The 15773-nt window shown below is 41.7% G+C and overlaps 2 protein-coding genes across 3 annotated transcripts in view; one reads left to right on the top strand and one right to left on the bottom strand.

The window, feature by feature from the left end:
- The window catches only part of LOC138964674 (FMRFamide-activated amiloride-sensitive sodium channel-like), a 47077-nt gene extending 35317 nt beyond the window's left edge, over positions 1-11760 (bottom strand). The window contains exon 1 of the mRNA XM_070336696.1: positions 10846-11760. Within this exon, the coding sequence (XP_070192797.1) occupies positions 10846-10916 (71 nt within the window). The 5' untranslated portion in view covers positions 10917-11760. The remainder of the gene's footprint in view (positions 1-10845) is intronic.
- The window catches only part of LOC138964673 (integrator complex subunit 13-like), a 114993-nt gene that overhangs the window by 50834 nt on the left and 48386 nt on the right, over positions 1-15773 (top strand). The gene's annotated exons all lie outside the window — the stretch shown is intronic.

The raw sequence follows: 15773 nt of genomic DNA, 5'->3' as shown, positions 1-15773 counted from the left end.
CGAAATTGGTGTAGAGTCACTGAGTACAGAGTTTCTGAGCCTTGCGGTTTCAGTCATGTTGCTTTCAAAGAAATTAATTGATCAAAAATCAAACTCACCAAAGCAAGCAGTCATGGTGTTAAATTGAAAACCAAAACATGTATTTGCGTTTTCGAAAGCATTTTGAATGCTTCTTATCGAATGTAAACAGTGCAAGATTTAAAGGGTTAGACCTAGTGAAATCACACTTTTGGAAAGCAGTATTAAAATATTGGCTGGATAATAACCACAACGATCGTGGGACAGTCGGGCCGACTTTATTATGGAATAATGCATGCATAACGTGTAGTGGCAAAATTTTATTTTTTGAAAGTTGGATACAACGAGGTGTATTGGTATTAACTGACATTGTACGTTCGGGAGACCATATTATCATATCAAGATATATGTGATTTGATTGGATATTCGCCAAACCGAATTCTTGAATATAATGTTGTAAAAGCTGCTGTGTCATTATTTATGAGGAAAAATGTTGATGATGTTTGTATTACCTTACCACTGTTTAACGGCAACAATGTGTTAAGTGCCAGAGAATATAGGAAAGAGATTATTAATATGAAAACAGATGTACCATGTTCCGGAGGATTTTGGAAGAGAAAGTTTAATGTAGAAATTGATGAACGATCTTGGATAGTTGCCTATCAGTCAACACAAGAGACTAGATTAAGAGTTTTACACTGGAAAATTATGCACAACATTTATCCGACCAACATTCTCCTGTGTAAAATGAAAGTAACGGAAACTAATAAATGTAATTACTGTTGTGATGTAACTGATTTCATTGAACACTTCTTTTTTGAATACCCGGTTGATTCTGGAAGTTTATTGAAGAATTTATATTTCGTACTTTAGAAATTAAGATTGTTTTGAAAGTTAGTGATGTTTTATTTGGTATGCATTTTGTAATGGTGTAAAAGGCAACTATGTATAAATTGAACCACATTATCTTTATCGGAAAGATGTGCGTTAGTATATATAAAAAAACAAATTCGTTTTTACCGTTGGAAAGTATTTTTAATAGGCAGTTACAGATAACGAAATTTTGTGTGAGTGTTCGAAGAACAAAACGTTAAAAAAAAAGTTAGCTTGTTGTACTCGATAACTTGTATTTAATTCATTGTATGAGATATTGTTAATTGTTATTTATTTGAATAAAATTGTTTGGAAAAAAAAACCCAAAAAAAACCAGCACTGCGCATTTTTGTTTATCAATTCATTTCGTAAAAGCCACTAATTGCGGCTTTTTAAGAAAGAAATTCATCTGAAAATTCTAAATCACAGCATTCAGGGTGTTGATTTTTTGTTGTACATGAGTGCATTTGTAAACAGGAATCGCTTGACAAGTGGCCCCCTTCATCCCCCACTTCCTCGTCCTGATATGGCTCTGCGTAGTCGGCTGGACGTTAAGCAACAAATAAACAAACAAACAAACAAACTAAGTAAAGGGATGGTCTTATCCCAAGCCTGGGCAGATCTGAGATGGTGAGCCGAACTTTGTTTTTACACGGGAAGGACTGTGCCTTTAATAATCAGATTGTATCAAGACACTTCTTCTTCTTCTTCTTCTTCTGCGTTCGTGGACTGAAACTCCCACGTACACTCGTGTTTTGTTTTTTTGCACGAGTGGAATTTTACGTGTATGACCGTTTTTTACCACGCCATTTAGGCAGCCATACGCCGTTTTCGGAGGAAGCATGCTGGGTATTTTCGTGTTTCTATAACCCACCGAACTCTGACATGGATTACAGGATCTTTTTCGTGCGCTTTTGGTCTTGTGCTTGCCGCGTGTACAAACGGTGGTGTTCGGACACCGAGGAGAGTCTGCACACAAAGTTGACTCTGAGAAATAAATTTCTCGCCGAACGTGGGGACGAACTCACGCTGACAGCGGCCAACTGGATACAAATCCAGCGCGCTACCGACTGAGCTACATCCCCGCCGTATCAAGACACTGTACTTGTTGTACAATTTGATAATTCGTCGACTCTTCGCAGATGAGCCTACTGGTGTACAATACTGGGAGATTATGCTGCCTTCCTCAAAAGGGAAAACATCAGATTCGTCAGGGGTACAGAACTTGTTGGCCCGCGTGTGGGCCTGTGGCGTCATTAGGGCCGTACCTCACTGCCAGGTTATGGCCACTTTCCAAGGTATGCACTGTAGCAGAGCCATTAGTGGATACACGGCTTTTAAAGCTGAAGCGCTCATAATTATTATGTCTGAGGCTTGAGTGCTGATGTAGCGCTCTCACAGAATACGCCTGCCGTGATCAAAATCGGCATTTCTTTACAATTCGAATGTTGGCACTCACAAAAATCGGTCAGTCTATTTTGCCAAGCAGTCAAACCGAGTCCAAAACACGCTGTAGTGTCATTGTAACGACAGAAACTGGTTAAACCTAGTACCAACTGGTTTACGCCTTCTGGTATTGCCGATTTAATGTCGTATTTTGAGAATGCTCACGTTAAAATGCCGAACTGACATTTCTGGTTAACGTGATGTATATGAAGACGTGTCCTGTGGTACATGTATATATCTTCAAGTAAAGGATGAAGTATCCTATAATCCCGTGATTCGGCCTGCCCTTTCCTTGGGAAAGCGAGCTGCCATTCAGTCAAGCAGGGCCTAGGGATGGGTGAGACCGTTTGCCAATGTATGAAGGGAGGAAACTTAACTAGAAGGCAGGCAACGTACGTAGTGTGGTCTTCCGTCAGAGATTTTCTTTCTGTCTGTTGATGTACATTATTCTGTCATTAAAAGCACAATCCTTCCCGTGAAAAGCAGTTGTGCTCACTGTCTCAGATCTTACGTTCGATAAGACCGACCTCCACTTACCTCCCCTCCACTTACCTCCCCTCCACCTACCTCCCCTCCACTTACCTCCCCTCCACTTACCTCCCCTCCACTTACCTCCCCTCCACTTGGACACATAACAAAAATAAGCATCTTAGCTGCTTTCTGTGGAGAGGGAATTTTTAAATGAATTAATTTCACACACACACACACACACACACACACACACACACACACACACACACACACACACAAACACACACACACACACACACACACACACAAAACAGTACTGTCCGTCTTTTTAAGGAATGAATTCGTCAACAAGTTCTAAAACTGCACAGAGAGCATCCTGGCTTTTAACGTTTGGTATGTGTCCGAGTGGTCTTATCCCATGTAAGAGCCTGGCCAGAACTGAGACGGCGAGTCTACTCGTTAACGAAGGAAGGACTGTGCCTTTAAATCTCAATGGAAATGTGTTCATGTCAGTGCAAAGGTAAAGAGAACAAGTCGCGTAAGGCGAAATTACTACATTTAGTCAAGCTGTCGAACTCACAGAATCAAACTGAACGCACTGTATTTTTGAGTCACTTGAGAAAAAGTGACTCTATGTAATCGGTCAGTGTTAGTCTGTCCGGCCGGCCGTCCGGCCGGCCGGCCGTCCGTAGACACCACCTTAACGTTGGACTTTTCTCGGAAACTATCAAAGCGATCGGGCTCATATTTTGTTTAGTCGTGACCTCCAATGACCTCTACACTTTAACGATGGTTTCGTTGACCTTTGACCTTTTTCAAGGTCACAGGTCAGCGTCAAAGGAAAAATTAGACATTTTATATCTTTGACAAAGTTCATCGGATGTGATTGAAACTTTGTAGGATTATTCTTTACATCAAAGTATTTACATCTGTAGCCTTTTACGAACGTTATCAGAAAAACAAGGGAGATAACTAGCCTTTTCTGTTCGGCAACACACAACTTAACGTTGGGCTTTTCTCGGAAACTATAAAAGTGACCGGGCTCAAATTTTATGTGAACGTGACTCATTGTGTTGTGAATGGCAATTTCTTCCTGTCCATCTGATGCCTCATATAATATTCAGAACTGCGAAAGTGACTCGATCGAGCGTTTGCTCTTCTTGTTTCACCAAGACAGAACAGCTTCGTCAATCCCCGCGTGAAAGAAATCGCTCACCTCCCACGTGCAAAACGTAGTGATATTGACACGCCAGATTAGCGCGGTAGCGTATTGTGCTAAGCACGAAAGCGCGCTTTTCTGTATTCTTGTTAACTTTCTGAGCTTGTTTTGAATACAACCTATCATATCTATATGTTTTTGGAATCAGGAAATGATAAAGAATAAGATGAAATCATTTTTGGATCGATTTCTGAAATTTTAATCGTAAGACTAATTAATCTATTTTCGTTAATTGTGATCACATTTTAAGAGTAAACATGACATATGTATTATTTTTAGATTCAAAATGTGATGAAGAATACGATGCAATCAATTTTAAATCTGTTTGCGAAAAATCGATTTTAATGTCAACTTTAATGAGCAAACTCATTAATTAAATTTTAAGCCTCCAAGCTGAAATGCAATACCAAAGTCCGGGCTTCGTCGAAGATTACTTGACCAAAATTTCAACCAATTTGGTTGAAAAATGAGAGCGACAGTGCCGCCTCACGAAAAGCCGGATATGACGTCATCAAAGACATTTATCAAAAACATGGAAAAAAAAAACGTCTGGAGATACCATACTCAGGATCTCTCATGTCAAGTTTCATGAAGATCGGTCCAGTAGTTTTCTCTGAATCGCTCTACACACACACACACACACACACACACACACACACACACCACGACCCTCGTCTCAAAACTTGACTAAATGTAAAAACGTGAATTCAGACCGTGTTTATCTGTTACAAACAGGTCTGGTTCCTGAGCGATCGCTCTGCTGGTTTTAGCCGTATTTGTAAGTGAAAGCTGATTTATTTTCCATCAAAATATAGTAGCGCATGAACCAGGGGTTCAAGTGTAGACTGACGTTTCGCTCGCAGTTCAATATTTAAAAAAACAACTCGTGTAAATCTGGTACGACACAGCAAGCCATGTAGTATTCTCTATATACAACACCAAAGCAGGCTGATATCGTGGGAGCAGTTCCTCTGTGGTTGAACTGATCCGTCTATGCGGAGCAGGTGGTTTGTAGGCAATATCTGATTGGAAACCTCAACACGATTATCATCGTTGTTCAAGCGTTCCCGCTTCAACCCCCACCAAAATCAGTAAACATTGCACATCATTGATGCTATGTGTGTGTGTGTTTGTGTGCGTGTGTGTGTGTGTTTGTGTGTGTATGTGTGTGTGTGTGTGTGTGTGCGTGTGTGTGTGTGCGCGTGTGTGTGTGAAGGACCGAGAGAGAGAGAGAGTGTGTCGTCACCCTGCCGCTGCTCGTCTATAAAAATGAGCGCTGGTGAGAAAGTAGGAGTAGGAACTTGTCGCAGTGTCGCGCGACACGGAACTTCGTTTATGCGACACGGCAGAGCGCTGTGTAAAGCTAAAAGATATATGATAATAGGCGGCTACGAAACCCGCAGGCATCTTTAGCGAATAATGACATTCGGTTATTCCACGGAAAAATAGCACTAAGGATACGCAGGGGTCACGGTTGATTGCAAAGAATTACAAGAAGGGCAAAGCCCATACGACTCACATGCTTGACCTTGACCTGTACATGACCTTGACCTTCAGGGTCAAGGTCAAATAACTAAACCTAGCAATGACATCATACACTAAGAACTGCTTTACACATTTTTCCTACCAAAATACATGTGACCTTGACCCAAGGTCAAGGTCATCCAAGGTCATGCAACACAAAGCTGTTAATTCAAGACATAGGAAGTACAATGGTGCTTATTGGCTCTTTCTACCATGAGATATGGTCACTTTTAGTGGTTCACTACCTTATTTTGGTCACATTTCATAAGGGTCAAAGTGACCTTGACCTTGATCATATGTGACCAAATGTGTCTCATGATGAAAGCATAACATGTGCCCCACATAATTTTTAAGTTTGAAACAGTTATCTTCCATAGTTCAGGGTCAAGGTCACTTCAAAATATGTATACAATCCAACTTTGAAGAGCTCCTGTGACCTTGACCTTGAAGCAAGGTAAACCAAACTGGTATCAAAAGATGGGGCTTACTTTGCCCTATATATCATATATAGGTGAGGTATTCAATCTCAAAAACTTCAGAGAAAATGGGAAAAATGTGAAAAATAGCTGTTTTTTAGACAACATTTATGGCCCCTGCGACCTTGACCTTGAAGCAAGGTCAGGATGCTATGTATGTTTTTTGGGGCCTTGTCATCATACACCATCTTGCCAAATTTGGTACTGATAGACTGAATAGTGTCCAAGAAATATCCAACGTTAAAGTTTTCCGGACGGCCGGACGGACGGACGGACGGACGGACGGACGACTCGGGTGAGTACATAGACTCACTTTTGCTTCGCATGTGAGTCAAAAACTATTATTCTTTAAGATTTCTGATGACCAACCCTTTAGACCTTTCACAAGCTGTGTTGCACGAGCATTGAGGTTGTTCTACTGTGATGCACAGTCTGTTCGTTCCCAAGTTGCTGAACATTTATCAGCACAAGGTATTCTGCTCACGCACTTGTGTGTTGATTGCAGGCGAGTAAGCGCTCGTGTGTGCGTTGTGTGTCAGGGAATTCATTGAGCATCAGTTTACTTGCTCTGCTCCCTTGCCTCTCTCTCTCTCTCTCTCTCTCTCTCTCTCTCTCTCTCCACCCTCTCTCTCTCTCTCTCTCTCTCTCTCTCTCTCTCTCTCTCTCTCTCTCTCTCTCTCTCTCTCTCTCTCTCTCTCTCTCATGAAAACAGCCTTATTTTGTTGTTGACAAACTGAAATGATGTTGAAAAATGCCACAAAAATATTGAACTGACATTACCTGAATTGGAGTCCGAGGCAAATGTTTCACCAACGTCGCATTGTTTTGTTACGGACAATTATCGCTGTGAACTGTGTGAATCGCGGGCCGTTCCCCCTATTTCCCATGTAAAAGGGGCTGTTTTTATTTATTAATTGTGTGTCAGTCTCTCTCTCTCTCTCTCTCTCTCTCTCTCTCTCTCTCTCTCTCTCTCTCTCTCTCTCTCTCTCTCTCTCTCTCTCTCTCTCTCTCTCTCTCTTGTTTGAGATTCTGTCTCTTCGTTGTACCTATTTTCCCACTCTTCCATTCACCCATTCTGATTAAAGACGCAAAAAAAGGACTCCGTGAACCTGAAAGTGACAAACACAGTTACTTTAAATGTACATTTATCTAAATTAACCAAACCAGGGAATCCGAATTGGTTTTAACGATATCTTTATCATCGAAATGTTTTTACATGACGATTCAGGATTTTGGCAGTACTATCACATGACAATTGTTCCATAATTACGAGCATTACAGTGGTCAGTTACTGTGGAAAACACCAATGTAATATTACCATTACTGTCATCAAAACCATTAAATGTGCTCTGTGTGTGAATGGAAGAAACCCATTGTAAATTTATTAATGACAACGATTCCCTCAAAACAAAAAAGCAACCGGAGTCATTCATTTTTACGAACCAGCTGACCTCACAAATGGGAATGGGAATTATGCTGGTGTGCTACGAATATAACGTGCCGTTTCCCCGTTTAGTGGCCAACAGAGATGAGCCGAGGCTAAATTAAATCAGATGAACCAGTTGTTACCGGGGTAAATGAGATAAGATAGAGCTATTCTGTTTCCAAAATTAGATCTGTCTGGCGAGGGCTATATTTAGGCCAGTGGGGTTATATTACTGTTTGTTCGCAGTTTGATGTTTAGTTGGTTCGTTAAACATGTTAAGAGGGAAAACTGCGCTGGGAGTGAGTTTCTTGCTCGTGGTGCAACGTCTATATAATATAAATATAGTGTGTGTTTGGGTCTAATGGCACAAAAATAACGGTTTCCCTGACAGATAGAACCGTAAAACTTGAGAGATAAAAACCCAAACTTGACACGTATCGCGCATGCCATATATCAAAGCTGTATTCGGAAGACTGGAACACAAATCTGCAACGTTCGAAACTAGGGGACATTTATCAGCAACAACCAAGAAGGAAAGAATAACATACAAAATATGTCAATAGTTTTGTGTGTCTGTGCATAGGTGTCATTTTCCGCAAACGATACACTGTCTACAGAAATGCAATCTCAACTGTCTATTTAAGTGTAGTGAGCAGCGAGTTGGTGTCTCTGAAATATAAAGGATGTAAACAAATAAGCTGATTAGATTTTGAGTGAAGAGATCGCGTTTGTGGCCCTGAAAGATAGAGGATGGATAAAAATGAGCTGATTAGATGATGACTAATAAGTTCAAAACGCACGCGAGACCCTGGAGAAACTGCTTCAGTTTTCCACTCGTCCTCCCACTGTGAACGTCTGACCGTACTGTTTCGTAGGCCCCAGCTGCAAGAGTTCGCATGTCTGTCAAATGTGGAAAAATAGTGCTTCATCGAAACTCATTTCCCCGTCTATTTATAGCGCCTCGAGTCGGAAGTGAGAAGCACGTTCAGAATTAAAGTTCCGACAGTAGGTATGGCAGCCTACGCACTGTCCTCCAAAGTTGAATAACTGTTCATTGAGGTTGCAAGAAAGTGGATTTTTCTTAGAAGCAGCATCCAACGCGAAAAGGTCAAATGACGATTGCAACAGATAGCATAAACCGAAAAAATGCAATTTTATGAAATGTCAGATTTCGATAAGTTTTGATTAGAAACACTAATTATAAACTGGGTAAGCACAAAACGAACAAACACAATTTCAAGATAGGTCGGATTTTGATTTGTGCACACTTGAAAGACTAATAGAGGGAAAACAATTAATTTCAAAATAAACTCGTAAAACAACGCTAATAACAAGCCGGATAATGATAAAATAAAATAAAGTCAATGTAGACTCTAGAGGTCGACTGGCAACAGTACTAATGAACTGCACACACACACTTTCATATATATTTGTTTGTTTTTAAATTTAGGTGTTTTTGTTTTTGAAGTGGGGAAGCAATAAAGAGGTCGTCGATATCAAAACTGATATTGACGGAAATGTCGTCGATATCACTTTTGCACTGAGCTCAGTTTTTCCCAATTGACCAATGGAAATCCACGTAACATAATATGAAATAGCAATATATGTTGACAAGACAAGCATAATGCCGACGAGTGGATGTTTTCAGATTACAGTCTATCAATTGTAATTGTAAGTATGTCCCTTGTTGGTAAAGCAAATTAAAAGACCTCGAAAGAAGTTATGACAGAACTGTACATAGTAGTAGTCAGATTTCAGACAGACAGACAGAGAGAGAGAGACGAGTGTGTGTATGTGTGCTTGTGTGTGTATCCAATTTTAAATGGCTGAACCAGAAGAAAAAAGTTGTTGTTTTTTGACGAGTTTCCAATCACATCAAAATAGTTATATTTTTTGGAAACATCTCCCCAAACTCGGTTACTGACAACATAGGCAGAGAGAGAGAGAGATAGACAGGGAGACAGAATGAACGTGTATGTGCGTGCGTGTGCGTGCCCTCTTTCCATTCAGTTTCAAAACCCATTTCTGTGTGCAGCCAAGTTTAGCTCACGGGGAAAGAAAAATTGAAGTGACATCTTGTTATCTGCGTCAGTCCTGCCTGTCCCCATAATGTGTCTCCCTTGTTTTCCACTGATTCCCCAGATGCTGACGTCCACAAAATCATTACGTGCACGGAGATTGTCTGCCTGCTTTTGCCAGGGCAGAGAAGATAAAAACTGAAGCGGTTATCATTTTTTTAACCCTGTGTGTGTGTGTTGGGGGTGGGGGTGGGGGGTATGTATGTGTGTGTGTGTGTGTGTGTGTGTGTGTGTTGTGTGTGTGTTTGTGTGTGTGTGTGTGTGTGTGTAAGAAGCTGATTTAAAGGAAACATTCTCAATTTTCTCTACTTTTTCCTCTTTTTTTTTACGTCATTTTCTGTCCTCTTTCTTTTGCAAACTTTTTTGTTTTAGCCAAATTGCAGTTGTATCCTCTAGATAGTAGTTTTTGGTTGCTTGTTTTAAATTTCTGCAATGCAATGATGACATGCATAATGGGGACGAAATAATGTGTGTATCAAGCCAAACTAGGTTTAAGTTGTATTTCCTGGGGTTGTTGTCTGTTGTTGTTCAAGAAAACGAAAGAAAATAAAAAAGTTAATTAATGTTGAGAATGACAATTTTCGCAACCTCCTGGGGAAGAGATCAAAGATGATGTGTATGCACGGATGAGTTTGGTTTGGTTTGGTTTGTTTGTTTGCTTAACGCCCAGCCGACCACGAAGGGCCATATCAGGGCGGTGCTGCTTTGAGCACGGATGAGTCACACACAGGGATTTATGAGTCTCCTACAGTGTCGAATATAATCATAGCATTGCGATACTGCCTTTTAACAGAAGATAAGAACCAGAACATATAGTACATGGGTAACATGGCAAGAAAAACTAACGTGGATGACACTATTTATTGTAGTCAGAAGAGCGACGTTTCAGGGAATACGTAAAGAAAAACTGATGAAAAGTAAGATCAAATACTATTTTTGACTTGATAAATGCATGAGAACTTATAGGTTGTGGTTCTGAAATAAAATGAAAATATAAAAATGCAGAAGAAAGGAAACATAGGATTGACACTAACAAATGAAAAATAAAGTCAATCCATAATAAGAACCATACATTAAAAAAAAAAATGTTTTAACACTACCAAAATTAATATTAAAACATGTTGAATATCAAGAATAACCAGATAAACCATAGCTTTAAAAGCTGTTCAGGTCAACAACAACAAAAAAAGGGGGGGGGGGGAGAAAAACGAAACGAAAAACAAAACAAATAATAAATGAAAAAAAGGTCTTTATTGATCAATAACCCTTTTATTTGTGAAAACATTGAATTTTGTGAATGGCGAGCCCTCTTACCTTCCACTGGTGACATAGCCGTTGCCCTGGCTTCGCATGGCGTGGTATTGGTCCGTGGTGTGTACTTTCATGCTCCTTCCCCCTCTGTTGAACCGCCACGGCACCGCCTCGGCCACCGCCAAGCTTCGATCCCCTGCCTTCTTCCCTATATATACCCTCCTTCTCTTCCTTGTCCCCCCTTCTCCCTCTTCAGCAGCGCTGGCGAAGGTCTGTGTGCGAGTGTCCAACAGTTTTGTACACGTCACACCAAACTTCGATCCTATATACTCCCCCCTTCCTGTTTCCTCCTTGGTTTTGTTCTTGTTCTTGTTGTTCTTATTGTTCTTATTGTTCTAGTTCTTGTTCTTCTTCTTCCTAGTGTGACCAGCACTGAGCACTGACCACGCTACCTGTTAGTACAAGTCACACTTGTTGTTCTTGTTGTTCTAGTTCTTGTTCTTGTTCTTCTTCCTTGTGTGACCAGCACTGAGCACTGACCAGGCTACCTGTTAGTACAAGTCACACTTGTTGTTCTTGTTGTTCTAGTTCTTGTTCTTGTTCTTCTTCCTTGTGTGACCAGCACTGAGCACTGACCAGGCTACCTGTTAGTACAAGTCACACTTGTTGTTCTTGTTCTTGTTCTTGTGCTTCTTGTTCTTCTTCTTCCTAGTGTGACCAGCACTAACCAGGCTACAGGCTAGTACAAGTCACACTTGTTGTTGTTCTTGATCTTGTTCTTGTTGTTGTTGTCCTTGTTCTTGATGTGATTTCTGCTATCACCCAGCTTTCTTTCTTTTTCTCTCCCTGACCCCTCCTTCTCCTCCCTAGTCTCAAGCACTGTCCAGGTATGTGTGCTGTTGTCCCAGTTCTCTAGTACATGTCACACTGCAGTTTTATGGTGCTTGGATCTTTGTGATTGGCAAGTTTCGATCCTCCTCCCCCCCCTTCCTCTCTCTAACTCCGTTCTTCTCTCCTTCTCTCCTTCTCAGCTGCCTACACTAGCCAGGCGTTTCTCCCAGTAAGGTAATATATTGTACTACGTTGCAAGCCCCTGGAGCAATTTTTTGATTAGTGCTTTTGTGAACAAGAAACAATTAACAAGTGGCTCTATCCCATCTTCCCCGCCCCCCCCCCCCCCCCTTTCCCCGTCGTGATATAACCTTCGTGGTTGAAAACGACGTTAAACACCAAAGAAAGAAAGAAAGAAAGAAAGAAAGAAAGAAAGCCAGGCGTTGATGAATGTCCGGGTGTATTAATCTAGCAGCTTAGTACACTTCACAGTGCCTTTTTTCCAGCCCTGTGATCGCCAAGCTTGGATCCTCCTACTCTGCTTTCTCCTTGGTCACACGACCCAAGCCCGTGTGCGATTGTCTAACAATGCGCTTGGACCGCCTTTCCGATCACCAAACTTTGATCCTTTATCATCTTTGTCACCTCCTTCGTGTTTTGTCCCTCAATGTCCCGCTTCTCCTTCAAGCCTGATAGTAAATGGAGGACGTCGACTTCACAAAGCTTGCTGCACGAACTTTTGGCACTGAATTTTTGGTAACACTTCTTCGCAAAGTAAAATTGAAGCTGAATTTAAGGACGGCCTTTACAGTTACCAACAAGCTGACCGGCAGTTCTGAGTGCGATTGTCTACCAACCGAGCACACGTCACACGGACATTGTGGACGCTTGGACCAGACTCGACCACTTGGCTTATGGTGGAGACAGCTGGAAGATCTCTGGATATAATTGAAGAGGAGTAGTCTTCCTTTTAGAAAATGTGTACTCTGCCTTGCAGATTACAAATTTGTGCTGTCGGGGCTGGGTAAAGGGAGTGGAGGGTAAGGGTGTGGGGGGTGGGTAAGCGAGGGGTAAGAGAGACGAAAGAGAAAACTGGACAGGGAAAAGTCACTGCCTGAAGTATTCAATAAAGCCACACACACAAAAAAGAAATTACCACATAATTATGCAGGTTTTCAATTCATATTTTTGCAAAGTATCTGCACAAGCATGTGTGCCTCTGTGAGTATGTTCGTGGCTGCTTTCATGGGGTGCCTGTATCCTCAGGAATTTGAGGATTTCTTTTATCTCTCTTTTTCTGACACCGTTGATTTAACGTCATTTTTACTGGACAGTTTTTTTCCTTTCAGTTATAAGTTGTAGTAGTTTGACCTTATTGTTTTAGGACAAGTAGAGCTCGTTCACCAGTAGCAAAGACTCACTCAGTCCGTCAGTGTGCCTGAGTGTGTGATGGGGAAGGGGGGGCTCTCCCGTGACCGGCCACCTGCAATGTACGGACAGGTTTGCACTGGCCCAAGGGTGTCCGTTCATGAGAGGGACTGCTGTAACAGCAAAACTAGTGTGAAACATAAGTAATCAATTTATCCACTTGACTATATTCACAACAGGGACCTATCACTCTTCTTTGCATGTTTTTATGCCTACGGATTTTCAAATACTCTGCAACACATGTAACCCAAATTCAACATGTGCCCGGACAATACCGCTTCTTTTATGAAAACATTGCTTCGGCCATGTTGATTTTAATCAACCAATTTTCTTGTGTTTTGGTGGATTATGTATAGGAGTCCGTGCCAGGAAAGAATGTCCTCTGAGAACAGCTATGTCTGTTTTCCTGCCCTGGTATCTCTGGCTGGCTTTTTACTGTTGGGGAGTATTTCGTACTACCCCTTATAGAGCTTTAAGGTTGTTTCTGTGTGTGTGTGTGTTTACCTCAACACAATGCCTTGAAACAATTAAGTTGGTCAGTGCTCAGAGGTCTCAAGACTTCGTTTTACCCAATACTAAAGAGACCTCTGACCTTTCTTATCTCATTCGTAAAATAACGGCTTCTTTGACACCAGTAACGTTACGCCAATCAGTGTGGGGTTTTGTTGTTGTTTTAGCAGCGGCTGCTCAGTTGACAAGCTCAGTTAAAAATGTTTTAGTTGTTTTCGCTGTACCCGGAATTGAGAAAAGCAGTTCAGAACTGTGATATTTCTAGGCGAAACTGCTGTTTATTCAGAGTTCATACGCCTAGTTTAGATATACAAACAATGTTCACCTCATAATTCCAGGAACATTTACCGAGTCAGTCGTCGGTAGCACGCGCATCACGTGCCAGACACCACAGGGGGGTTTTGGGTCAGGTCATGCCATCAATGTCCGTCTGATTACTGACCCAAACTTCGATTTTCCTTGGTGAGAGAATTCCTCTTGGTAAACCTTCGGCGTCACACGAACCACATCATCACAGAAGAGGTAATTCTTGTCGCCGTCACATAATGCACATCATCACATACACGGGCTGTCAGCCAGCTGATCGCATTGTGTATTCACGCTGAACCGCGAGCACGTTGCACTCGGCACAGTTTTCAGCAAACAAACAAAAGAAAAACAAAACGGGAACGGTTCATTCAGCAAAAACCGGGGAACACACTTCCAAAGATGAAAACGATTTGCTCACCCTAGTAGTCGCGTGAAGAGGCAAAGGTTAGCAACCCTGGGTTCTTCCTCCTATCTGTCTGTCTTTATGTCTCTGCACTACCCCCTCTTTTCCTCCTTGTTCCGTTTACACTTTTCCCTCCATCTTCTTCCACCATCAGCCGTTTCCCTGCTTCCTCTATTTGAGTGTGTCGATGAAGCGAAAATGGATGTGCAGGGGCGGAAGAGGGCGGGGGGTGGTCGATGTCGTTGTTTGGTTCAGGATGGCTATAACTGCCGCGGCGTTGCCGTCAGGAGAGGGGAGAGGCAGTGGGGGGGGGGGGGGGGGATGGTTTGGAGCATCCTTACCGAGATAGAGAGGCAGGGGAAGACACCGCCGCGGTTTGTTACTTTGCTTATTGGTGTGTGCCACTTGATGTGGAAGCAACAGTTATATATACTGCCGCGTTCCAGCTCAGTTAGTGGAACCTGGGAACGGCTGAAGAGAGAGAGAGAGAGAGAGAGAGAGAGAGAGACTTGAAGTGAGAGAAAGGGGGCGGAAATCTTCGTGTACACATCACCCTAATGCGAGTTGTCACGGAAATGGATTGGACATTTGCATGCGGGTATCAAACTCAGGAGAAAAGGAGTCAAATGTAAATACTTGCTGGACAGAAGAAGGGGTTTTATGAGGTTCCCCATTTAACCCTCACATTAACCTACGCATAGGTTGGTCCACATAACGAATACAGGGAAACCTTCGTTTTACGAACCCCCCTGTTTTAGGACCTTTTCCCCTTAAAGGTCCTTGTCTACATTTTTATGCCGAAATCGCCATTTGACCATTAAAATGCAGAGTCTATTATCTACAAATATCAACAATACACCCCCTTTCGATCTATGGCCCTTCGTGGTCGGCTGGGCGTTAAGCAAACAAACAAACAAACACCCCCTTTCGATCAGGAAAGACGAAGCCAGTGTAGCCGTTTGAAAATTCATTGTAGTATTCCAGCGTAGTACTCATAGTAAGATATCCTTATTTGAAAAATGCCAAGCGCAAAACTCTCTCAAATCCCGTGCATTTCGTGCGTTTAAAAAAAAGCGTGGACAGCGCTCCAGTGTCATACTGTTGCTGCACTTGTTTGGGCGTGGCTATAAGCATAGTGACATGAATTTGATTGGTCAGTATTTTTAGGCAAAGCACATGTTCTCAGCAAACAGAAAACAAAATATTGGAAGCGTGAGTCACGCTACCCAAAAATAAAATCTTTTTTTACATATATTTTTTTTTCTATAATTTTTTTCCCCATGGTTCATTCATCATTTGACATAATTTTGTATCGAAATCTAACCATAAGATTATTGAAAAAAAGCAAAAATGTAGACGACCACCTTTAACAAATCTGTAAACTTACTTTCCACTTTATAACTCCTGGTTATATGAAACCTTGTCTTGTTTTCTCCGATTGTTCGAGGTCTTAAAAGCATACTCCTTCCCGTGGAAACGGTTCGGCTCACCATTTTACATTGGGTAAGGC

This window comes from Littorina saxatilis, linkage group LG4 (genome assembly GCF_037325665.1).
Source record: "Littorina saxatilis isolate snail1 linkage group LG4, US_GU_Lsax_2.0, whole genome shotgun sequence".
In the NCBI taxonomy this organism is placed as follows: domain Eukaryota; kingdom Metazoa; phylum Mollusca; class Gastropoda; order Littorinimorpha; family Littorinidae; genus Littorina; species Littorina saxatilis.
The sequence above is the reverse complement of the archived record's forward strand: the minus strand, read 5'-3'. Positions and strand labels throughout refer to the sequence as shown.